Source organism: Hemiscyllium ocellatum, chromosome 43 (assembly GCF_020745735.1).
Source record: "Hemiscyllium ocellatum isolate sHemOce1 chromosome 43, sHemOce1.pat.X.cur, whole genome shotgun sequence".
NCBI classification, from domain to species: Eukaryota; Metazoa; Chordata; class Chondrichthyes; order Orectolobiformes; family Hemiscylliidae; genus Hemiscyllium; species Hemiscyllium ocellatum.
The window spans coordinates 5,316,859-5,342,519 of NC_083443.1; the positions used below are offsets into that span (position 1 = coordinate 5,316,859).

Genomic DNA, 25,661 nt, shown 5'->3' on the forward strand with positions numbered 1-25,661 from the left:
CGATACCAAGGCAGTCCACGTCGATATGCAGCAAAGCTGGACCACATTTGTCTGATAAGACTTCACCTGATGAAGGGGCTACTCTCCAAAAGCTTGTGATTTCAAATGAACCTGTTGGACTATAACCTGGTGTCACATGATTTGTGATTTGGTCTGATAAGGGCAAATACAAAGTCCCAGGTCATAGCCATCTCCAAAGGAAAATCTAAGCAGCGCCCCTTGACAATGGATGAAATTTTCATTGCTTAATTCCCCACTGCTACATTTGATAAAGTCAAATCAGGGCAGGACTTATTCACTTAATGGTAATGTCCTGGGTTGTGTTACTAAACATAAAAACCTTAGAGAGTAGGTTCATACTTTGTTGAAAAACTGAGTTGCAGGTAGACTGGGTAGTGAAGGAGGCATTTGGTACACTTTATTGGTCAGGGTGTTGAGTATAGGAGTTGGGAGGTCATGTTGCAACTGTACAAGACATTGGTCAGGCCACTTTTGGAGTGTTGCGTGCAATTCTGGTCTCTTTCCTATAGGAAAGATGCTGAAAAACTTGAAAGGGTTCAGAAAAGAATTACAAGGATATTGCCAGGGTTGGAAGGTCAGACCTGATTAGGCTGAGGCTGTTTTTGCTGTATTGTCAGAAGATGAGGGGGTCGCCGTATACAGGTTTATAAAATCATGGATAGTGTCTTTTCTACAAGGTAAGGGAGTCCAAAACTAGACAGCATAGGTTTAAGGTGAGATAGGAAAGATTTAAAAAGGACTGAAGGACAACTTTTTCATGCAGAGGGTGGCTCATGTTTGGAATCAGCTGCCAGACAGTGGTAGATGCTGGTACAATTACAACATGTACCCATCCAGATGCCTTTACATGAATAGGAAGAGTTCAGAAGATATGGGCCAAACGCAACAAGATTAATTGAGGATATCCGGTCAGCATGGACGAATTGAACCAAAGGGTCTGTTTCTGTGCTGTACTACGTTATGACTCTTTCGGAATCCTGGGAATGATCATTAACCAGAAACTGTACCCAGTCTTTTAAATAATGCCACAAATAACACACTACCCATCTCAATAAAGTCTGTTTACCATCAACATGGCACAGGTTAGGGGCATGATAGATTATTCTCCACTTGCCCACAAGAGTACTACTCCAGCAACACTAAAGAAGTTCAACAGTAAAGAAGATAATGCAGTGTTTATTTGGCACTCAGTCCAATATTTCAATACTCTAACTGGATTCTGGATAGTAAATTAGAGAGGTCTGCAATCTTCCCTATTTAAATACTGCAATCCCAGGTCTGGTACCCACTTTAGTGTCGGCTCCAAATTTGGAACCAGTGGGGGCATTCCATGAACTCGCAACCCGCTGAGTAAAGAATCTACCCCTAGCATCTGTCCTATACCTACCTCCCCTTAATTTAAAGCTATGCCCCCGACTCCATACGTGGAAAAAGGTTCTCATGGTCAACCCTATCTAAACCCCTAATCATCTTGTACACCTCTATCAAGTCACCCCTAAACCTTCTTTTCTCCGATGAAAACAGACCCAAGTGCCTCAGCCTTTCCTCGTACGATCTTCCAGGCAACCAGGCAACATCCTGGTAAACCTCCTCTGCACCCGTTCCAGTGCCTCTACATCATTCCTATAGTATGGTGACCAAAACTGCACACAATACTCCAGATGCGGCAGCACCAGAGTCTTATACAACTGCAACATGACCTCAGGACTCCGGAACTCAATTCCTCTACCAATAAAAGCCAGTATACCATATGCCTTCTTCACAGCACTACTTACCTGGGTGGCAACTTTCAGGAGATCTGTGTTCATGGACACCAAGATCATTAGCCCAGTACTCCATCTTCTTGTTACTCTTACCAAAGTGAATCACTTCACACTTACCTACATTGAACTCCATTTGCCACCTTTCTTCCCAGCTCTGCAGCTTAGCTATAGCCCGCTGTAACCTGCCACATCCTTCCTTAACGTCAACAACTCCACCGTATCATTTGCAAACTTGCTCACCCAACCTTCTAGCCCTTCCTTCAGGTCATTTATAAAAATGATAAATAGCAATGGTCCCACAACAGATCCTTGTAAAACACCGCGAGTAACTGCACTCCAAGATGAACCTTTACCATCAACTACTACCCTCTGTCTTCTTCCAGCCAGCCAATTCCTAATCCGAACCTCTAACGCACCCTCAATGCCATACCTCCATATTTTTTGCAGTAGCTTTTACTTGCCAAAAGTATCCAGTGACTGGATATATGACTGTACTAATCACGGAACAATTCAATAAATCTGTCAATATGTGGGTGAATGAACATTAGCTATTCCAGATTAGATTGGAGACACAGTAAGTTCATAGAGAAGATTTTTGGGGTAGAGTTCTTATGACATAGTGGCAGTGTCTCACCTACCCCATACCTCTGAAAATGTTGATGAGATTATGTAAATATTTGGGGTAAAAATTTCAGGAAATAGAGGAAAGTGCCAACCAGTTTTTTTCTTCAGAACAGTCAACAGAGATTTGATGGACAAAATAGTCATAGTCTACAATGTACAGAATCACAAATTTACTACACATAGCTGGCCATTACACTCATCATTTCCATGCTGACCAAAAACAAACTACACAACCTAATCTCACTTTCAAGCTCTTGACTTCAAGTCTTATATATTACTGACATGATTCCAAGTGATAGGTACTGGTTAAATGAACCAGAATTTATACCTCCAATACCCTTCCAGACAGAGATATCCTTCTTGATGAAAGGATTTCTTATTTTCCCTCTAAGGCTCCTGTTATGACTTCAAATCTATATCTCCTAGTTATTTTCTGTAGCAGAGGTCAATATGTCCTTACTAATTGTCTAGGTATCTCAAGTTTATACACTTCAATTAAATAACCCCTCAGCATTTCCTGTGCCAAGAAAACAATCCAAGTTTATTCCATATTTTCCTCATAATTAAATTTCTCTCACCCTAGGAAAAGGCTGAGATGCACCTGTCAAAGTGCACAAGATTATGACAGGCATGAACAACGTGATTAGGAAGTAGTTATTTCTCTTAGATAAAGGTTCAATAACTAGGGGACATGCACTCCAAGGTGTCTCTGTTCCCTGATGCTTAAGAGTAATCGAGATGTACAGCACAAAAACAGACCCTCCAGACCAACTTGCCCATGCCAACCAGATATCCTAAATTAATCTAGTCCAATTTGCCAGCATTTGGCCCACATCCCTCTGAACTGTTTCTATTCAAATACCCATCCAGATGGCTTTTAAATGTTGTAATTATACCAGCCTCCACCACCTCCTCAGGCAGCTCATTCCATACACACACCAACCTGTGTGTGAAATAGTTGCAGCTTAGTTCCCTTTCACATCTTTCCTCGCTCATATTAAACCTATGCTCTCTAGGTTTGGACTCCCCTAACCCAGGGAAATGACCTTGGCTGTTCACACTATTCATGCCCCTCTTGATTTTATAAGCCTCCATCGGGTCACCCTTCAGCCTCCGATGCTCCATGGAAAACAGTCCCAATCTATGCAGCCTCTCCATACAGCTCAAACCCTCCAATCCTGGCAACATCCTTGTAAATCTTTTCTGAACCCTTTCAAATTTCACTACATCCTTCCTATAGCACGGAGACCAGAATTGCATGCAGTATTCCAAAAGTAGCTTAACCAATGTTCTGTACAGCCAGAACATGATCTCCCATCTCCTATGCTTTACACACTGACCAATAAAGGCATGTATACCAAATGCTTTCCTTACTATCTTATCTTCCTGTGATTACACTTCCAAGGAACTATGAATCTGCACTGCAAGGTCTCTTTGTTCAGCAACACTCCCAGGTCTATTTCCTTGATCTGTAGTCCTCCTTATAAACAGCACTTCACATTTCTCCACAATAAATTCCATATGCCCCTTTTCTCCCCACCTGACCAGTCCATTCATACTATACAGTTTCTTCCTCACAAAAGCAAAGTAGTCAATAATGATCCCTGGGGAATTCCCTTGGAAACAGCTTTCCTAATTAAAAATTCTAGCATTATTCTTTGCCTCCTATCAGTGAGACAATTTTGCAAATTTACCATATCCCCTTTTTTACGATGCATTTTAACGGTTCTGAGCAGTTGATCATTTTATGTTTCCATACCTGCTCCATAGACCAGTTTCTGAAGGTTCAGAGCTGCCTGTTGCTTTAAGAAGACATCAGCTGCTCGCTGAGCCAGTCCTTCTTTCCACTTTAACGATCCTTCAGAAATAAGAAAACAAATGTATTAATAGAAAATAAATTTCCTATATTAACCAGAAACATAAATAGAAAATGTTCGAAACTGATAGAACGATACGGGAGCAAACATGACTAAGATGTTATATAGTGCTGGTTGGAGGAAAAAGTAAAAAGAATGGAATTGTCACAGTAACATTCATTTACATACTATTCTTCAATGACACAAAAGAACAAAACAATTTGTGTTTAAGCAAAATCCTTCTAATACTGGACCCCAAGCTGTTTCACAGCGGCTTCAGAAAAAAAAGACAGGCAACACTGTTATTCAGTGAATAGCACTGTTGCCTCAGCGACAGGGACCAGGGTTTGATTCCAGTCTTGAGTGATTGTGTGGCGTTTTCATGTGCTTCCAGTGTCTGCAAGGGTTTCCTCCAGGTGTTCCAGTTTCCTCCCACAGTCCAAAGATCTGCAGGCTAGGTGGATTAGCTACGGGGTTCAGTCATGTGGAGAGCAGGGGTGCTGGGTCTTAATGGAATGCTTTTTGGAGGGGCAGTGTAGACACAATGGGCTGAATGGCCACTTTCCTCACTGTAGGGATTCTATAATTCTATGATGCTACAGTATAGTAGGTGACATTAGAGCAAATGAGCAAAAACTTGGTCAGAGAATTAGGGTGGGAGCTGAAGCCATAGCCAGCCATTGTGGAGTGATTAATCCAGCATTAAAAGAGCGCAGGGAGGGTTGGAGGCTGGAGGAGGTTTCAAAGATGGGGAGGCGTCAGTCATGCATGAATTTGAAAACACAAAGTAGCACTTCACTTCACTATTTCAGTAGAAGCCGAGAGGTAGAAGCTCTTTCTAGGAGATAGTAGAAATGAACACCACCAGTTCCCACCCCAACACAAAGAATCAGTGGAACCCATATCCCTAAATGATAGCGGTGCCTTCAAGATCAAAGCAGTCATTTAACTCTCTAATTGACCATTAATGTAATCACACTAATTAAATATGCAAATTAGCCAACATTATATACTTCATGTTTCATTCAACAATTGGTACTTTAAATACCTCTTTCTCCCTTTATCACACGGGAATGATGCTGAATTGAGGTCTTACTGACTTCCTACTGGGCACCTGCAGTACTTATCTTCCACTTAGTAAACAAGGTAAAATGACCAATGTGGGAGTGGGGGGAATTCGTCAAATCAATTGCATCTTAATCAGGTTCTTGATCGTTCTAATTAACGAGTAAAAAATGAGGTCTGCAGATGCTGGAGATCACAGCTGCAAATGTGTTGCTGGTCAAAGCACAGCAGGTTAGGCAGCATCTCAGGAATAGAGAATTCGACGTTTCGAGCATAAGCCCTTCATCAGGACTGCAGGCTTCACCACAGGAACACAGATTCCTAATCACACAGCAACCTACTCCAAAGAAATCCAAGTGGAGAGGGGGAAAAAAGTATTGAGCTATTGAACAAATAGCTTTTTTTAACGTGCACCATTTTAGAATAAGAAAATTTTTACAGTACAGGAGGCCACTTGACCAATCAAATCTGCACTGGTTCCCAAAAGAGTTACTCAGCTAGTCTCATTTTCTAACCCTATCTGTGTAGCCCTCTGAAATTCACCATTCTCAAATATATATCCATCTCTTTTTTTACCCAAGTTGACCTTGGTAAGTTCACCATTTTAAACTTGGAAATGCAAGGGTCTTGTCTTTAAAACAGAAGTTCATTTACCATGGTGTAGATTTCTAAAATGTGTTCAGAGAGATGCCTACTGAAAGAATGTCTATTTTTGATTCACAACTGATCAACTTACGAAATCAGACAAGTGATGAGCAACTTTGAAACTTCATGTCTTAATCCATTACAAAGCAGAGGTTGACCCCCTTCTGATAATTAAAATTGAACTACCCCAGGGGAGCACCTCAGCTTAAACTGATGAAGTACCACAGGTGGTATAACCTACCTTTCACCCACAATCTGTTATAAAGTGATGGATAAATGAAATGAAATCTTTTCACTTACTCTACAATTAACAATTTATTTATCGAATTCCAATGGTGAACAAATTAACAGAATTTTAAACAACTGAACAATTATTCCCTAACTACTCCCTAACTAATTAAATTCTCTTGGTATGCTGTTTCAATAACACAGGACCTACTTATAGAAATCCAATTAATAAGAACAATAAATTAAAACTTTGAGAAACTAAGTTCACATGGATCCTCCGGAATGTTCTGCTGTCCTCTCAGCCTTTCTTCTCCGTATCTCATGCTGTCTTCCTCTGTCTAAAACACCTTCTCAGATTTCTGAGGTCAAGAATATTTGCTAAATGGGCTTTGTACCTTTTTAGATATAATAGTGTTTTTTTAAAGAAGGCACAGACATTTCTTGTAAGAAACCAATAGTTCTTTCTCAGATGATACTTGACTCTCACCCCTTCTTCAGACAGCAGTTGGCTCACCCCGTTCTTCCTGAGTAAACCTTATCCGCAAAGGTGAAGTCTTAGTAAAGATCGGGCACGATCTTACTTTCTAGCCATAACTAGGCTGTGCACTCTCCTGCAGCTCCTCAACTTCTTTTGGAATTTCCTTCACTACCTCAACTAATTCCACTGGTTTAGCCTGTTTTACCACATCCTCTGTCCCATCGCCTTTCGTCAATCACCAGCACTGTGATTTTGTGTGTCATACCCTAATACTGTGAAAACACCTGAGGCCTTTCACCTCCTGTTCACCTTCATGAGTTTCTTTTTTCTCATGTGGTAGACTATTTCCAGTGTGATCTACTTCTTGTTTTTCAGTGAATGATCTCCCTCTTTCCCAATTTCGATCCCTCACGGAATGAAATTGCTGTTGGAAGCTAAATTTCAATTTATGCACTAATGCATATTCATCTGCCATCTCTACAGCTGTTTTCACTGTTTGAACTTAGTTCCTCAAATTGTTCTTATCATTTCTGGAAGTGAGTTTTTAAACTCCTCCAGCAGACCTCCTCCAACATCCTCATACATCTTGTCTATCTTTAAAGCTCTCATCCATCTATCGAAGTTGCTACGTTTAATTCTGTCAAACTCAACTTAAATCTGACCTGATTCTTTCTTTATGCTTCTGAACTGTTGCCTATATGCTTCTGGTATTAATTCATAGGCACTCAAATAGCTTTTTTGACACCTTCATGATCTCTTTGACACCCCATCTAACAGCGCTCCAAACATCTCACTAACTCTGCCTACCACCTTGATCATTACCCACAGTCTCAGGCCAATGCATCTCCCTTGCCAGTTTCTCAAAAGAAATAAAAAAAGGCTTTCACATTTTAATAATGTTTGGACACATTTGTACATATCACTACCAGGCTATTCGCAACGATGGGTTTGCTCATCATCACCCTCCTGTGCTTTTACTTGTCAGTTGAAGTTTTTTTGCTTGAAGTTCTAACTTCATCTTTTCCAACTCAAAAATTCTGGCTTTCTTCTGCTGGGGCTTTCCTCTCTTTTTCCTCTACTTTTAACTGTAATTCAAACTCTCTCACCTTCCTTTCATTCTCTAACTCCAGTTGTCTCATTTGCAATCTAATTCTTTCTAACTCCACCATGTGAGACTGTTACTCTGATACACCAAACTGCTTGGCTAACTCCATTACAATTTCAGTTTCCTATTATCCCTAGTTTAACCCAATTTTAACATGTTTGCTAATTCTAAAAGTATATCATTCCTCTGTCTTTCTAAACTTTCTTGGCAAAGTTGGGAAGCATCTTCAAATCCCATAACTACTTTAGCAATGTTCAGAGCCATTTCCCTCACTTTCAATTTAACCAACCACAAGTAACCGATATTAAACAGATTCTTCCACTTCCCACTTACGGTTTATTTAAAGATCTAGTCCCCAAGACTGTTTAAATCTGCTAGACCTTTTGTAGCTCAAATCCGTTCAAATCTATTCAGATTCTAGACCCAAACTTGAGTGGACTTTCCAACCTGATCTTACACAGAGGAACGTAAAATCTCTCTCCATGTATCCTGCAGATTATCACCCCCTCTGGTAATATTTCAGGCAGAGGGCAAATACTTTCATCGCTTACTATTAGAAACTGGCAAGCTCCCGTTTCTCTTGATATTTTAACTTCCTTCCCTTCTCCCTCTTAACTTTGACAGTGGGATCTTGTTACCACACAGTTCAGAAAAATTCCAGAGTATTTTTCTGTTAACTTCTCAGTTCCCTGGTTTTCCTTTGGCTTCTCCACTACAAGGGGCATCACTCCCCCTTTGACCCTGCTGGGCCATTTCCAAGAACGAACTGTATTCCTGGAATAGACACTCTTTCAATCACTCACTATCAGATAAAGACAAAACTGATACTCCAGATAAAAGAAGGAAAACACAGAAAAGTTAAAAGTCTCCAACTACAGAGAAAGAATTGGAAAAGTTAATTCTGATAGAGAGAAGAAAATAAAACTATAAAATAGGTTGCAGAAGGAGAAATCTGAACCTTCCTGAAAACCATAGGAAAAAACATGTTGTGATTTACAAGACAGCGGAGAGAGAACTTAAGAAAAGGATCACTGTAGCAACTTGTAAACAAAGAGAAAAACCACTTGTCAAAACTCCCCCAACCGAGGGAAATAAATCCCTGTAAGGTCACCCCTCAACCTCCTAAGCTCCAGTGAAAAATGCCCCAGCCAATCTTTATAATTCAAACCTTCCATTCCCGGAAACATCCTGGTAAAATCTTTTCTGAATCTTCTGGGGCAGTACAGTGGTTAGCACTGCTGCCTCACAGCATCAGGGACTTGCACTCTCGATATACTATCTATGTGGAGTTTGCACGTTCTCCATGTCTGCATGGGTTTCCTCCGGATGCTCCGGTTTCTGCCCACAGTTCAAAGATATGCAGGCTTGGTGGATTGACCACACTAAATTGCCCTATAGAGTGTCCAGGGATGTGTAGATTGGGTGGATTAACCATGAGATATGCAGTGTTACAGGGACAGTGTAAGGCATTGTTCTGGATGGGATGCCCTTTGAAGTTTCAGTATGGACTTAATGGGCCAAATGGTCAGCTTCCACTCTGTAGGGAATAATATCCTTCTAATAGCAGGACAAACAGAACTGCACACTGTACTCCAGAAGAGACCTCACCAATATCCTGTAAAGCCTCAGCATAATGTCCCAACTGCGAGACTCAAAGGTCTGAGCATTGAAGATATGCTAAACTCCTTCTTAACTACCCTGTCTACATGTGACAGGAATTTCAAAGAATTATGCACCTGAACCAATAGGTCTCTCCGTTCTATAACCCAGGGCCCTACTATGAACTGTGTAAGTCCTGCTCTTGTTTTTTTTTAAATCAAAATACAATACCTTGCAGTTATCCAAATTAAACTCCATCTGCCATTCCTCAGCCCACTGGCCCAATTGATCAAGATCTTTTTGTAACCTTAGATAACCTTCTTCACTGTCCATAATTACAATTTTGGTGTCATCCACAAACTTACTAACCAAGACTCTTACATGCTCTTCCAAATCTTTCACATAAATGACAAGAGTGGACCCAGCACTGATCGCAAGGAACACCACTGGTCACAGGCCTCCAGTCTAAAAAATACCTCCACCACCACCTTGTGTCTCTACTGCCAATGCAATTTTGCATCCAACTGGCTCTCCTTGAATCCCATGTGATCTAATTTTACTAATTAGAACCTTGTCAAAGGCTTTACTAAAATCCAAGTAAACAATGCCTATCGCTCTGCAATCATCAATCATTTTAGTTACTTCACTAAGAACATCAATCAAGTTTGAGAGACATAATTTCCCTGGCATAAAGTCATGCTGACTATCCTCAAACAGTCATAGAGATGTTGAGCACGGAAACAGACCCTTCAGTCCAACTCACCCATGCCAACCAGATATCCAAACCCAATCTAGTCCCACCTGCCAGCACCAAGCCCATATCCCCTTCCAAACCCTTCCTATTCATATAACCATCCAGATGCCTTTTACATGTTGCAATTTTACTCGCCTCCACCACTTCCTCTGGCAGATCATTCCGTACATGTCCCACCCTCTGCATGTAAAAGTTGCCCTTTAGGACTCTTTTATATCTTTCCCCTTTCACCCTAAACCTATGCCCTCTAGTTCTGGACTCTCTCACCCCAGGGAAAGACTTTGTCTATTTATCCTATCAGAGCCCTTCATGATTTTGTAAACCTCTAAAATGTCACCCCTCAGCCTCCAATGCTCCAGGGAAAAACAGTCCTTGCATATTCAACCTCTCCCGATAGTTCAAATTGTCCAACCCGGACAACATCCTTGTAAATCTCTTCTGAACCATTTCAAGTTTCACAACATCCTTTCAATATGAAGGAGACCAGAATTACATGCAGTATTCAAAAACTGGCTTAACCAACGTCCTGTATGGCCACAACATGACCTCCCAACTTCTGTACTCAATACTCTAACCAAAAAAGGAAAGCATACCAAACACCTTCTTCAATATTCTATCTACCGGTGACTCCACTTTCAAGGAGCTATGAACCTGCACTCCAAGGTCTCTTTGTTCAGCAACACTCCCTAGAATTCTGCTATTAAGTGTAGAAGTCCTGCTAAGATTTGCTAGCCCAAAATGCAGCACCTCACATTTATCTAAATTAAACTCCATCGGCACTTCTCAGCCCATTGGCCCATCTGATCAAGATCCTGTTGTAATCTGAGGTAACCTTCTTCATTGTCCACTACACTTCCAATTTTGGCGTCATCTGCAAACTTACTAACTGTATGTCTTATGCTCGCATCTAAATCACTTATATTAAATGATGAAAAACAGTGGACCAGCATCAATCCTTGTGGCACTCTACTGGCCACAAACCTCCAGTCTGAAAAAAACCCTCCACCGCTATCCTAAATCCTCTACCTTTGAGCCAGTTCTGTATCCAAATGGCTAGTTCTCCTGTATCCCATGAGGTCTAACCTTGCTAATCAGTTTTCCATGGGGAACCTTGCCGAATGCCTTATTGAAGTCCATATAGATCACATCTACTGCTCTGCCCTCATCAATCCTCTTTGTTACTTCCTCAAAAAACTCAGTCAAGTTTGTGAGACATGATTTCCTATACTCAAAGCCATGCTGACTATCCCGTTCCTCAGGATTCCCTCCAACAACTTGCCCACCACTGACATCAGGCTCACTGGTCCATAATTCCCTGGCTGGTCCTTACCACTTTTCTTAAACAGTGGCGCCACGTTAGCCAACCTCCAGTCTTCTAGCACCTCACCTGTGACTATCGATGATACAAATATCTCAGTAAGAGGCCCAGCAATCACTTCTCTAGCTTCGCACAGAGTTCTAGGGTACACCTGATCAGGTCCTGGGGATTTATCCATTTTTATGAGTTTCAAGACATCCAACGGTTCCTCTTTTATAATATGGATATTTTTCAAGATGTCACTATCAATTTCTTGACATTCTATATATTCCATGTCCTTTTCCACAGTAAATACTGGTATAAAGTACTCGCTTAGTATTTCCTCCATCTCCTGCAGCTCTACACAAAGGCTGTCTTGCTGATCTTTGAGGGGTCCTATTCTCCCCCTAGCTACCCTTTTGTCCTTAATGTATGTGTAAAAAACCCCTTGGGTTCTCCTTAACGCTATTTGCCCCCTTGCCTCACCGAATACATGTAAATCCTATCTTTCAGAATCACCTGATTCTGTGGGCAGCACAGTGGTTAGCACTGCTGCCTCACACTGCCAGAGACCCGGGTTCAATTCCCGTCTCAGGTGACTGTGTGTGTGGAGTTTGCACGTTCTCCCCGGGTCTGTGTGGGTTTCCTCCGGGTGCTCCGGTTTCCTCCCACAGTCCAAAGATGTGCAGGTCAGGTGAATTGGCCATGCTAAATTGCCCGCAGTGTTAGGTAAGGAGTAAATGTAGGGGTATGGGAGGGTTACGCTTTGGCGGGTCGGTGTGAACTTGTTGGGCCGAAGGGCCTGTTTCCACACTGTAATGTAATCTAAGTGAGTAGCACGGTGGTTAGCACTGCTGCCTCACAGCGCCAGAGACCCAGGTTCAATTCCCGACTCAGGCAACTGACTGTGTGGAGTTTGCACATTCTCCCCATGCCTGCGTGTTTCCTCCGGGTGCTCCGGTTTCCTCCCACAGTCCAAAGATGTGCAGGTCAGGTGAATTGGCTATGCTAAATTGCCCGTAGTGTTCAGTAAAAAGGGGTAATGTAGGGGAATGGGTGGGTTGCGCTTCGGCAGATCGGTGTGGACTTGTTGGGCCGAAGGGCCTGTTTCCACACTAAGTAATCTAATTTAAACCTCTAACAATTTACTCACCAACAGTGTCAGACTCAAGTCTATAGTTCCCCGGCTTCTCCTTAACAACCTTCTTAAATAAAGGTACAGTAATAGCCATCCTCTCCAGCAGCTCACCAGGGGCTCTAGATGATACAAACATTCCTGCCAGGGGCCTGACAAATTCTACTCCAACTTCCCACAATATCTTGGGATACATTGATCAGGTCCCAGAGATTTATCACCCTCCAGCAGTAAAATGAATAGTCTTCAAAACATCAATATTTATTTCCTCACTACCCCAAAATTCTCTAGCCTCCATTTCTATCTCTGCAGTAAAAACTGACACAAAATATTCACTTATCCCATCGCATAACATTCAATACATAGACGACACCTACAATTTTTAAGGAGCCTTATTCTCTCCTTAGTAGCTCTTTACATACTTGCAGAATCTTTTTGGTTTTTTTTTGCCTTATTGGCCAACGAGACCTCATATTCCTTTTCTGCCCTCCAGATTTCCCTCTTAATTGCCTGAGCTTCATTTGATCCCATGTGTCTAATGTATGACTCTCTCTTATCCTTGACCAGTACTCAATATCTTCATTCATCCACTGTTCCCTACTTCTACCATGCTTACTCTTCACTTAACAGGAACATAATGCCGCTGGACTCTCGTTATCATAGTTTTGAAAGCCCCCCCATTTATCAGTCATCCCTTTACTTCTGAATAGTCTACTCCAATCAACTTTTGAAAATTCCTGACTCATACCATTAAAATTTGCCTTACTCCAATTTAGAACTTTATGTAAGGGTTTTCTATTTTAAAATTAATACAATCATGATCACTCCTCTCAAAGTGTTCCTCTAACAATTCAGTCACTTGCTCTGCCTTATTTCCCAAGAGAAGGTCAACTTTTGCTCCTTTTCTAGTAGGCACATTTACATACTGATAAAGAAATTATCTTGAACACATTTAACAAATTTCTCACCGTCCAAGCCCTTAACACTATGGCAGTCTCAGTCTGTTTAAATTGTTAAAATTCCCTTCTGTTACAACCTTAATATTCTTTAATATATCTGAGACATCTCTAAATATTTGCTCCTCAATTTCACTCTGACTATTGGGCGGGCTATAGTACAATCCCAACATAGTGTTTATCCCTTTCTTATTTTTAAGTTCTTCCCATATAGTTTAATGGACGAATCCCTCAGAAATGTCCTGAGTAGTAAGGTTTTCCTTAACCAAAAGTGCCACTCCCCTTCTACTTTTGCCTCCTTACTCTTTCTACAGCATCTAAAACCTGTATCAATGACCTGCCAGTCCTATTCTTCCCTCAGCCAAGTAATAGCTACGGTATCCCAGTCCCATGTTGCCATACATGCCTTGAATTCATCAGTTCATCAATGTAAGGTTCATTACATTGAAATAAATGCAGTTTAATTCATCAGAGTTACCTCATCTTTGACTTGCTCTTTTCTGCCTTTCCTAATTAACTTTTTTGATTGAGAATCATCCTCATCTACCTTTCTATTTTCACTGCTACTTAGGACCACTTCCACCCTGCTCTCCACCTCCCCCCATCCAACTCTCCCAACTATGCTTTTCTTACTAATGTGTACAAGAACTTCCAGCTTATTTTCGCCTTTGCTTCAACCTTTTGAGAGTTCTTTGACCCTGACAGTAGGAAGGCAACATGGTATCCTAGATTCACAGTCACAGAAGGGAACAGTGGAAGTGGAATAGACACCACACTGAAGAGGAGGAAAATTAAGAAAGCTCAATCAGAAATGAGACTCAGGATGGTTTTTAGATCGAGGGATTTAAAAAAAAGGAATTTAGAGAAAGCTTAGAGGCTGAGTGTTATGGTAACAATCACAGGGTGAAGGGGACAAGAAATGTATCAAAGGTTCAATGACTGAGGTCATGAGATCTGAAGACTTCATGCTTGAGGTAGCAGGATAATCAAAACACAAAAGATTTTGAATTCAATGCATCAGATCTAGCACAGGCCAGCTCACGAGGGAGGAATAATGAGCATGTGAAAAACAGTATTAAAGCAGTGTACCTTGCTTGTTCATATTGTAAAAAATGAATGCAATAGGAAAGGTCCACAGCAGTATCTTATCCAAACAGATACAGAAATAAGTTAGCTTACCTGTAGTTTCTACATTTGACATGGTCTTTTTCTCATAATCTTCATAATGTTCTTCACTGTCACTGCAATCTCGGCTCAGCATCTCGTTTTCCACTATCTCAGATACTTCTTCTGTCTGTTCTACTGTGGAGTCCAAATCATTTTCACTTTCATCAGAAGTATTGTTCTCCAAGTTTAAGCTTAGCCTCTCAGCTTTCTGCTTGCTGTCCAACATTCTTTCCAAATTTTGTTTAATCACTGATGTCTGTAATTTTTTATTAGATTGCATAAAATCTTCTTCACATTCACAAGCCAAGTCTTCTTCCTCATCATCAGAATCATCTTCCTCATCAGTCACCTCTGCTTCTGAATCTATTTCAAAATCATCAGCATCATCAAATGCAGGTCTTTCAGTAGCAGCTTCTGACTCTTTCTCCTCTTGCTTGAAAACTTTAAGAGGTTGGGGATAAATTTCTCTTTCGCAATCAATTTGGTCTTGATTGCCAATCTCTGCCTCACTTTCAGTATCAGACTCTTCTTCCCCACTTTCAGCCATTTCTTCTTTAAAGACAGCTCTGCGTCGCACCCGCCCAGTCTCTGAGTCAATCACTTTCTCCTCTTTAGGCATCGAGTACCTGTTTTATGGAATATGGAATTTTAATACATCTGCTAAACAGGAAATTTGGCTCCAAAAACAAACTTTGCTACCTCCATCTCGAAAGATAGGGGGAGACAAAGTTTTCATCCATTAGTCTATTTTGACCAGATTGGCAAGGATTGAGGGCAACACAGTGGCACAGTGGTTAGCACTGCTGCCTCACAGTGCCAAAGACCCAGGTTCAATTACTGCCTCAGGCGACTGACTGTGTGGAGTTTGCACAATCTCCCAGTGTTTCCTCCGGGTACTCCGGTTTCCTCCCACAGTCCAAAAATGTGCAGGTTAGGTGAATTGGCCATACTAAAATTGCCCGTAGTGTTAGGTGTAGGGAAATGGGTCTGGGTGGGTTGCTTTGTGGGTCGGTGTGGACTTGTTGGGCTGAAGGGTCTGTTTCCACACTGTAAATAATCTAATCTAATCTAATAAACAAGAGGGCAGAGAGAAACGAAGGCTGCCAGGTAAGTCAGTTTTTTTCCACTTTAAAAGGGATTCACCTCAAGAGTCAGGCCTCCATTTTGAACAGAGCGGCGAGGGGACAGGGTGGAGAGAAACGAGTGCTGCCGATATGTTTTTGAGTGGGTGAGATCTAAATCCGAGACCCTACACCATCGGACATTCCTCTCATCAACCTTCTCTATCATTACTAAAAATCTGAAAACTTGGTAAGTTTTTGGATTTTCTCTTATTTTTTCTTTTCTTCTGTTTCTTTTTCAGTCCTGTGTAGGCTTTCAGATTAGCAGGATATGGCACATAGGACAGTTGCATGTTCCTCCGGGATGTCGCTGATCAGGTTTACAGGATTCTGAAGGGGGAGGGTGAGCAGCCAGAAATTGTGGTATATATTGGCACCAATGACATAGCCAGGAAAGGGACTCAGGACCTGAAAAGTGACTACAGAGAGCTAGGTTGGAAGCCGAAGAGCAGGATGAGTAGTGCCATGATCTCAGGTTTGCTACCAGTACCACGAGACAGTGAGGTGAGGAACATTCAGCGAATGCAGCTTAAAACGTGGCTACAAGTCTGATGCAGGAGGGAGCACTTCAGATACCTAGACCATTGGGATGCTTTCTGGAGAAGATGGAATCTTTACAGGAAGGACAGTTGCACGAACTGGAGGGGCACAAATGTCCTGGGTGGGAGATTTGTTCGTGGGGTTCGGGAGGTTTAAACTAGTTTGGCAAGGGGATGGGAACCAGAGCTACATGTCTGAGAATGGGGTAGTTGTCGATAGGGCAGTAATCGGGAAGGCTTTTCACGTAATGACAGAAAGGGATCGGTTACAGTGTATCTGCTTTAATGCAAGGAGTGTCAGAAATAAGGTAAAAACAATGACTGCAGATGCTGGAAACCAGATTCTGGATTAGTGGTGCTTGAAGAGCATAGCAGTTCAGGCAGCATCCGAGGAGCGTTAAAATCGACGTTTCAGGGAAAAGCCCTTCATCAGGAATACAGGCAGAGTGCCTGAAGGGTGGAGCTTCAGGCACTCTGCCGGTATTCCTGATGAAGGGCTTTTGACCGAAACGTCGATTCTACTGTTCCTTGGATGCTGCCTGAACCGCTGTGCTTTTCCAGCACCACTAATCCAGTGTCAGAAATAAGAGTGATGAACTTAGAACATGGATCATTACTTGGGACTATGTGATTGCAGCCATAACGGTGACGTGGGTTTCACAGGGGCAGGAATGGTTGCTAGATGTTCCAGGGTTTATAGTGTTTAAAAAGAACAGGGAGGGTGGAAAAAGAGGAGGGGTGTAGCATTGCTAATCAGAGAGTGCATCACAGCTACAGAAACGAATGCTGTTGAGGATGGTTTGTCCACTGAGTCAGTATGGGTGAAAGTTAAGAACAGGAAGGTAGTAGCCACCTCAATGGGAGTTTTCTACAGATCCCCTGATGGCAGTAGGGAAATCAAAGATTTTGGAAAAATGCAGATGTAGCAGGGTTGTTGTTATGGGTGACTTCAACTTTCTCATTATTGACTGGAATCTCCTTAGTGCAGATGGTTTGGATGGAGCCGTTTTTGTCAGGTGTGGTCAGGAGGGTTTTCTTACTCAGTATGTGGACAGGCCAAGAAGGGGAGAGGTCATTTTGGATTTGGTGCTCGGCAATGAGCCAGGACAGGTGTCAGTTCTTGTGGCGGGAGAATACTTTGGTGACAGTGACCACAACTGTTTCACATTTACCATGAGACAGACAGGAGTTGGGAAGTACAGATTGGGAGTAATTGTTCCACAGAAAGAGCACATCAGACATGCAGAGACTGTTTAAGGAGCAGTTGTTGCGAGTGATGCACAAATTTGTTCCTCTGAGACAGGCAAGAACGGGTAAGATTAAGGAGCCTTGGATGACAAGAACAGAGGAGATTCTCGTCAAAAGAAAGAAGGCAGCTTATGTAAGGTGGAGGAAGCAAGGATCTAATACAGCTTTACAGGATTACCGGCTTACTAGAAATGGACTGAGAAGAGCCAGGAGGGGGACACGAAAAAGGCTTGGCAGGAAGGATTAGGGAGAACCCAAAGGCATTTTACTCATATGTAAGGAATAAGAGAATGATCATGGTAGGGCAGTCAGGAGTAGCATAGGGAACTCGTGCGTGGAGTCTGAGCAGATAGGGGAAGCCCTAAGTAAGTTTTTTTGCATTGGTTTTCACTAAGGAAAGGGACCTTGTTCTGAACGAGAACTTTGAGGAGCTGGGAAACAGGCTTGAACAGATCAAGATTGGTGAAGTTGATGTGCTGGAAATTTTGCAAACGTTAAGATTGATAAGTCCCCGGGGCCGGGCCAGATTTATCCTAGGTTGCTCCGGGAAGTGAGAAAGGAGGTTGCTAAGCCAATGTCGAAGATCTTTGCTTCCTCACTCTCCATGGGAGTCGTACCGGAGAATTGGAGGGAGGCGAATGTTGTTTCTCTTTTCAAGAAGGGCAATGGGGAAATCCCTGGCAATTACACACCAGTCAGTCTTACATCTGTTGTTAGCAAGGTCTTGGAAAGAATTCTGAGGGATAGGATTTATGACTATTTGGAAACGTATGATCATGCCTCACAAGTCTTATTGAGTTGTTTGAGGAGGTGACGAGACAGATCGACGAAGGTTGAGCAGTGAATGTGGTGCACATGGACTTCAGCAAGGCATTTGATAAAGTTGCCCATGGTAGGCTCATTCGTAAAGTCAGGAGGTATGGGATACAGGGAGATTTGGCTGACTAGATTCAGAATTGGTTGGCTGACAGAAAGCAGAGAGTGGTTGCCGATGGAAAGTATTCTGCCTGGAGGTCAGCGGTGTGTGGTGCCCTGAAGGACTCTGTCCTTGGGCCTGATCTCTTTGTAGTTTTTACAAATGACTTGGATAAGGAGGTTGAGGGGTAAATTTGCAGATGACACAAAGGTTGGAGGTGCCGATGATAATATCGAGGGCTATTGCAGGCTGCAGCATGACATGGACAGGATGCAGAGCTGGGCTGAGAAATGGCAGATGGAGTTCAACCTAGATAAATGTGAAGTGACGCATTTTGGAAGGTCAAACTCGAATGTTGAATACAGGATTAAAGACAGGATTCTTGAGAGTGTGGAGGAACAGAGGGATCTTGGTGTTCAAGTGCACAGATCCCTCAAAGTTGCCACCCAATGGATAGGGATCGAGTTTAAGAGTTGCGAGGTTTTGCTACAGCTCTACAAGTCCCTGGTGAGACCACACTTGGAATATTGTGCCCAGTTCTGGTCGCCCTACTATAGGAAAGATACAGAGGCTTTGGAGAGGGTGCAAAGAAGGTTTATGAGGATGCTGCCTGGACTGGAGGGTTTGCCTTACGAAGAGAGATTGACTAAACTCAGACTTTTCTTTCTGGAGAGGAGGAGGAAGAGAGATGACCTGGTTAAGATATGCAAGGTAATGAGAGACATGGATAGAGACAATAGCAGAAGACCTTTCCCCAGGGCAGGATTGACTGGCACGAGGGGTCATAATTTTAAGATATTAGGAGCAAGGTATAGAGGAAACATCAGAAGTAGGTTCTTTACACAGAGAGTTGAGAATGCATGGAATGCGTTGCCATTGGTGGTGGTGGAAGCAGAGTCATTAGGGACATTTAAGCGACTGCTGGATATGCACTTGGACAGCAGTGAATTGAGGGGTGCATAAGTTATTTTATTTTAGATTAGGAATAATCCTCAGCAGAACATCGTGGGCAGAAGCTGTACCTTTCTATGTGTATAAAGAATATATTTCAAAAACTAATGAACATATTTCAACAAATCTTGGTAAACACCTTACGGCCTAAGGGATAAATAATTACTATTTGACAAAGATTCTGACTTTGGAATATTTTGACGAATCAATTGACATAGGGAGATAGGACAAGTTGACAATATTTTTCAGACTTTCGTAAGTTGTTTGATTTCAAATGTTGCCAATTGTGTTTAGGATGTTGTAGATTGCCTCAGCTGCTGAAGCACAATTTGTCACAGATGTCAAAATGGAACAGCATTTTCACTGCAGATTTTTGGATGTGGATTCACCTGCAACATAATTAGTGAGATGAAAGTTTATGATATTTATATTTTTCACTTTTGCAATTAGAACATCAATAACACATTTAAAAAGCCTCAAGAAATAAATTAACATCACTGCACTTTGCAAATGGCACAAGTTAGCAAAGGACTTGTAGTAAGTTTTTGCATCTTTAATCACTTTCAATGGTAAATCCCAGCTCTATGTATGTTAGACAGTATCTTCACTATCCTTATTATTTAGGAATTAATCAACCATCTGCCTAAAAGAACTGAAAAGAGAGCTTCCTAGCTATTTTCAAGACAGTGAGCTTATGTCAGTGATTTCATAAAATCTCTTTCCAGTCACGGATAACTTGCATTGTGTCACTTCAGACGATTCCAGGATTAAACTATTGTGGAAACTTGAACAAGTAAATCGTGGGCGGCACGGTGGCACAGTGGTTAGCACTGCTGCCTCACAGCGCCAGAGACCCGGGTTCAATTCCCGACTCAGGCGACTGACTGTGTGGAGTTTGCACGTTCTCCCCGTGTCAGCGTGGGTTTCCTCCGGGTGCTCCGGTTTCCTCCCACAGTCCAAAGATGTGCGGGTTAGGTGAATTGACCATGCTAAATTGCCCGTAGTGTTAGGTGAGGAGTAAATGTAGGGGTATGGGTGGGTTGCGCTTCGGCGGGTCGGTGTGGACTTGTTGGGCCGAAGGGCCTGTTTCCACACTGTAAGTCTAATCTAATCTAATCTAATCTAATCTAATACAACAAAATGTGTATCTATGCATTTACGACTCCTTTCCACCTCACCTCTGAAAGTTATTACATAAATATTTATATTGGGATAAGAGAACAAAAAAGTTGCAAGGTTTCAGTCCCTGTCAAATCACTATGATTTCCTGTCTTCATTAAGTACAGATCAATTAAATATTGATGAGACAATCAATGATTTTCAGTGTACTTTTCTAAATTCTCTTCCTGAGCGACTGATACGATCCCTCTCCTAAGGAATATCAAATATTGGAGAATTAACATACCAAATGGAGAAGTTCAATTAGTTCTAGACAGTAGCGTCTCCCATTTACAGCATCATTGACTATTTCTTTAAACAAACCCCATTTAAAACAAGCATGCTTTCATTTGATAACAAATTGCAGCAACAAGTTATGATTTGGCATACCAAACCAGAATCTTTGTTCATTAGCAAAAAGTAACAGTAATTGATTGTAATTTTCCAACAGCTGATCAATTGTAAATCACACAATAACATCTGGGCGACACAGTAGCTTAGTGGTTAGCAGTACCAAGGATCCGGGTTTGAATCCAGCCTTGGGCAACTGTCTGTGTGGAGTTTGTACATTCTCCTCTTGTCTGCGTGAGTTTCCTCCAGATGCAGTGGTTTCCTTCCACAATCCAAAGATGTGCAGGTTAGGTGAATTGGCCATGCTAAATTGCCCATAGCGGTCAGGTATATGTAGGTTTGGTGCATTAGTCAGGAATAGATGTAGAGTATTAGGGTCAGAGAATGGGCCTGGGTGGATTACTCTTCAGAGGGTCAGTGTGGACTTGTTGTGACAAATGGCCTGTTTCCACACTGTAGGGATTCTATTTTTTTTAAATGAAAAGACAGACTCGTAAGTCCACACTAGTTTTTGGGCTCCACTTTCAAGGAGCTGTAAACCTGCACTCCAAGGTCTGTTTGTTCAGCAACACTCCCTGGGAACTTACCATTAAAAGTCCTGCTAAGATTTGCTTTCCCAAAATGCAGCACCTCGCATTTATCTGAATTAAACTTCATCTTCTACTTCTCAGCCCATTGGCCCATCTGGTCAAGATCCTGTTTGTAATCTGAGGTAACCCTCTTCGTTGTCCACTACACCTCCAATTTTGATGTCATCTGCAAACGTACTAACTGTACATCTTATGCTCGCATCCAAATCGTTTATGTAAATGACAAAAAGTAGAGGACCCAGCACCAATCCTTGTGGCACTCCACTGGTCACAGGCATCCAGTCTGAAAAACAACCTTCCACCACCAGCCTCTGTCTTCTACCTTTGAGCCAGTTCTGTACCCAAATGGCTAGTTCTCCCTGTATTCCATGAGATCTAACCTTGCTAATCAGTCTCCCATGGGGAACCTTGTCGAACGCCTTACTGAAGTCTATATAGACCAAATCTACCCCTCTGACCTCATCATTCCGCTTTGTTACTTCTTCAAAAATTTCAAGCAAGTTTATGAGACACAATTTCCCATGCACAAAGCCATGTTGACTATGCCTAATCAGTCCTTGCCTTTCTAAATACATGTGCATCTTGTCCCTCAGGATTCTCTCCAACAACTTTTCCACTACCGACATCAGGCTCACTGGTCTATAGTTCCCTGGCTTGTCCTTACCACCCGTAAACAGTGGAACCACGTTAGCCAACCTCCAGTCTTCCAGCATCTCACCTGCGACTTATTGATGATACAAATATCTCAGCAAGAGGTCCAGCAATCACTTCTCTAGCTTCCTACAGAGTTCTAGGGTACACCTGATCAGGTCCTGAGGATTTTTCCAGCTTTACGCACTTCAAGACATCCAGCACTTCCTCCTCTATAATCTGGAGATTTTGCAAGAGGTCACCATCTATTTCCCTACAGTCTATATCTTCCATATCCTTTTCCACAGTAAATACTGATGCAAAATTACTTGTTTAGTATCTTCCCCATTTTCTGCGGCTCCATACAAAGACCGCCTTGCTGATCTTTTGGGAAGCCCTATTCTCTAGGAGAAAGTGAGGTCTGCAGATGCTGGAGATCAGAGCTGAAAATGTGTTGCTGGAAAAGCGCAGCAGGTCAGGCAGCATCCAAGGAACGGAAGATTCGACGTTTCGGGCATAAGCCCTTCCTGAAGAAGGGCTTATGCCCGAAACGTCGAATTTCCTATTCCTTGGATGCTGCCTGACCTGCTGCGCTTTTCCAGCAACACATTTTCAGCTGGGCCCTATTCTCTCCCTAGTTAACCTTTTGTCCTTAATGTATGTGTAAAAACCCTTAGGATTCTCCTTAATTCTATTTGCCAAAGCTATGTCCCCTTTTTGCCCTCCTGATTTCCCTCTTAAGTATACTCCTACTTCCTTTATACTCTTCTAAGGATTCATTCGATCTATCCTGACTATACCTTACATATGCTTCCTTCTTTTTCTTAACCAAACCCTCAATTTTTTTAGTCATCCAGCATTCCCTACACCTACCAGCCTTTCCTTTCACCCTAACAGGAATATACTTTCTCTGGATTCTCGTTGTCAATCAGTAAAGGAAACCAAGTTTTAAAGGGAAGAGGCAGGATTTGAGATTTATCATATCAGCCATGTTTTCAGTGAATGGCAAAATCAGTTGCTTGCATGGCCTACTTCTGCTCCTGCATCTTTTGGTCAAATTTCTATATCCTCTATCAATACCGTAATCACAATTGGTCACAGTACTCGAACTGTGGCCTTGCCAAAGTTCTTGACAAGTTTGAAACCTGACTTTTAAATCGAAAAGAATCCAACAAATAAACCATCTTAAAGAGAAAAAGCTTTGCTTTGGAACACTTTTGACCTCTGTTGAAAGAGAGATTTGACCTCGCAGTTCTACGACAGCACTGCAGGAGCTCCTCATACACCCAGGCTCAACTATCTGCAGTTGCTTCCTCAATGACCAGCCTTCCTAAGGTCTAAAGTGGGGCTATACGTTGATGACTGCAGTGGTCAGTACCATTTGTAATGCCTCAAGGAGAAAAGCAAACTGTGTCTCCATACATTAAGGTCAAGGCAACACCAAGATTTGATATGTGACGAGTAACATTCACATGTCTTGTAAAGATCAGTAATTATTTTTTGGATGATGGATTAAAAATAGGAGAAGATGCTGCTTAAAACTCAGCAAAACGTGTAAGAAATTATTTTCAGTTTTAAAATAAGTTACTGGAGCACATTGCATATTCAACATGTTGCCAAATTGAAGCAGTAGAGAGGAAATCCAGGTAAATCTGCACCACCTGTGCTTGTTCACAGCAATTCTGCCTAGAGACAGTCTTATGATTAGCTTTTCAATTAGCACCAGTTGTTCCGAGTTCAGGAGAGCTCAACATAGGAACACAATCATCTCATTAGTCATTTTAATATAGACCTGGGTGGGGTGTGGAGTAAAATAAAAATGAAAAAAATACAAGTTCCAGAAGCTTGCAGATCAACATCTCGCACTCTCTTTCTTCTCTGGTTCTGAAAAACTGTTCTTTCCAATATTGTCAAAAGAGCAGAGAAAAACTGCACTCAGAATTGTTGAAAGATGACGAAATGTCACAGCAAAAGAACAACTTCTGGTCCAATCAAACAATCAGTAAACTAAAGGTCATTGTGCAAACAACAACGAGACGTCAAAGAAAGAAAAGGGGCTGGTAAACCAACCTATCTAGCTTTGTGATTATGGACTGGGAACCCCAAATTGTGTTCCTGTAACGATTAATCATTTCCCTCTACTCATAACATTTGTTACTTTTTCTTTGGAATACACTTTCAGAAACAAAGTTTTAAAAGGGATGAAGTATAAATTACATAGATAGCAATCCTGCCCTTTTCTTCTCTTACATTTCTACAGTTACACATTTGTAATTCATCTGATCTGCTTCTCACTATTGATTAAAAATGTGATTATAATAAATACAGTATTTTTTAATTATCTGGCACCTGTGGGATTAATTAATTATTTGAGCTAGTCAAGTGGTCCACATAATCAATGTTAAAACACCCACTGGAAACGTAGTGTAGGAGATAATGCATATCACTTTATTTTCAACATAAATCACTGAAATAGTAATGCAACTTTGCCTCAAATGGAGAAAAACTTACTGTAGATAGCCTTTTCACTCACTGTCAACTGACTACCCAATCATCATGGTATTTGAGAGGAAATTGACTCAAAATTGAATCAACTATTAATGTGGCAACTTGATTGAACAAGTATCTTTACAATGAGATAAGTAAATTGAATAATTATAATAATTGGTCAAAAATACAGTAAACTTTGCAGTATTCAAGGTATACACTTTTTGCCAGTTTATCAAGAGTGCCAATTCATATCGGTTAAAACAAAGTTTGCTGTACTTAGTTTCTTATTAATGGAGATAAATCTAGTGTGCATAATCTTTTAACTTAGAGAGTTAAGTAGAATTGCAATTCAGTGGTTGACTTGGGAAAAAAATAAGTTTGATTTGCATCGCATGACGCCCAGAGTCATGAAAGCCTAGATATCCCTTCACAGCATTACTGCCACTAAATCCTTTATCAGCAAAAGTCACTGTTGAATTTTCAATGAGCCATCAATATAAAGTCCACAGTTGGTGAAGCAAACCACAGACTGGGTATTCAGTGCATATTGGCTCACTTCCCAATTCCCTAGTCACCAAGATGGATGCAGGTTAAACATTTAAGAAGTTCTTCGTAGTTCAAAACAAAGCTTACTTGATCAGCATTAAACCCAAGAGTTCCTTCACAATTGGCACACTTTAGCTACAAGATGAATTGAAGCAACTCATCAAGGCTCCTTTGGCAGTACCTCACAACTCCACAACTTTGACCTCAGAAGGTCAAGGATACAAGGTACACAAAAATACCATCTCCTCTGAGCTCCCCCACAGGTCACATACTATCCTGCTTGAGCGCATGATTTAACCAAGACTTCATCACTGCTCAGTCAAAAATGCACCTTAATTTACCTCTGTCACCATACAAACAGCAGAGGTGAAAGAGGCATCTCATCACCACTTTCTCAAATCAAAAACTGGCCTTATCAACAATGAAAC

The 25,661-nt window shown here is 41.6% G+C and overlaps 1 protein-coding gene across 1 annotated transcript in view; it reads right to left on the reverse strand.

The window, feature by feature from the left end:
* Nucleotides 1-25,661, reverse strand: part of bms1 (BMS1 ribosome biogenesis factor) — a 120,297-nt gene that overhangs the window by 60,771 nt on the left and 33,865 nt on the right. The window contains exons 10-11 of the mRNA XM_060854027.1: nt 14,706-15,319; nt 4,168-4,266 (exon numbers count right to left, since the gene is read on the reverse strand). Of these exons, the coding sequence (XP_060710010.1) occupies nt 4,168-4,266; nt 14,706-15,319 (713 nt within the window). The remainder of the gene's footprint in view (nt 1-4,167; nt 4,267-14,705; nt 15,320-25,661) is intronic.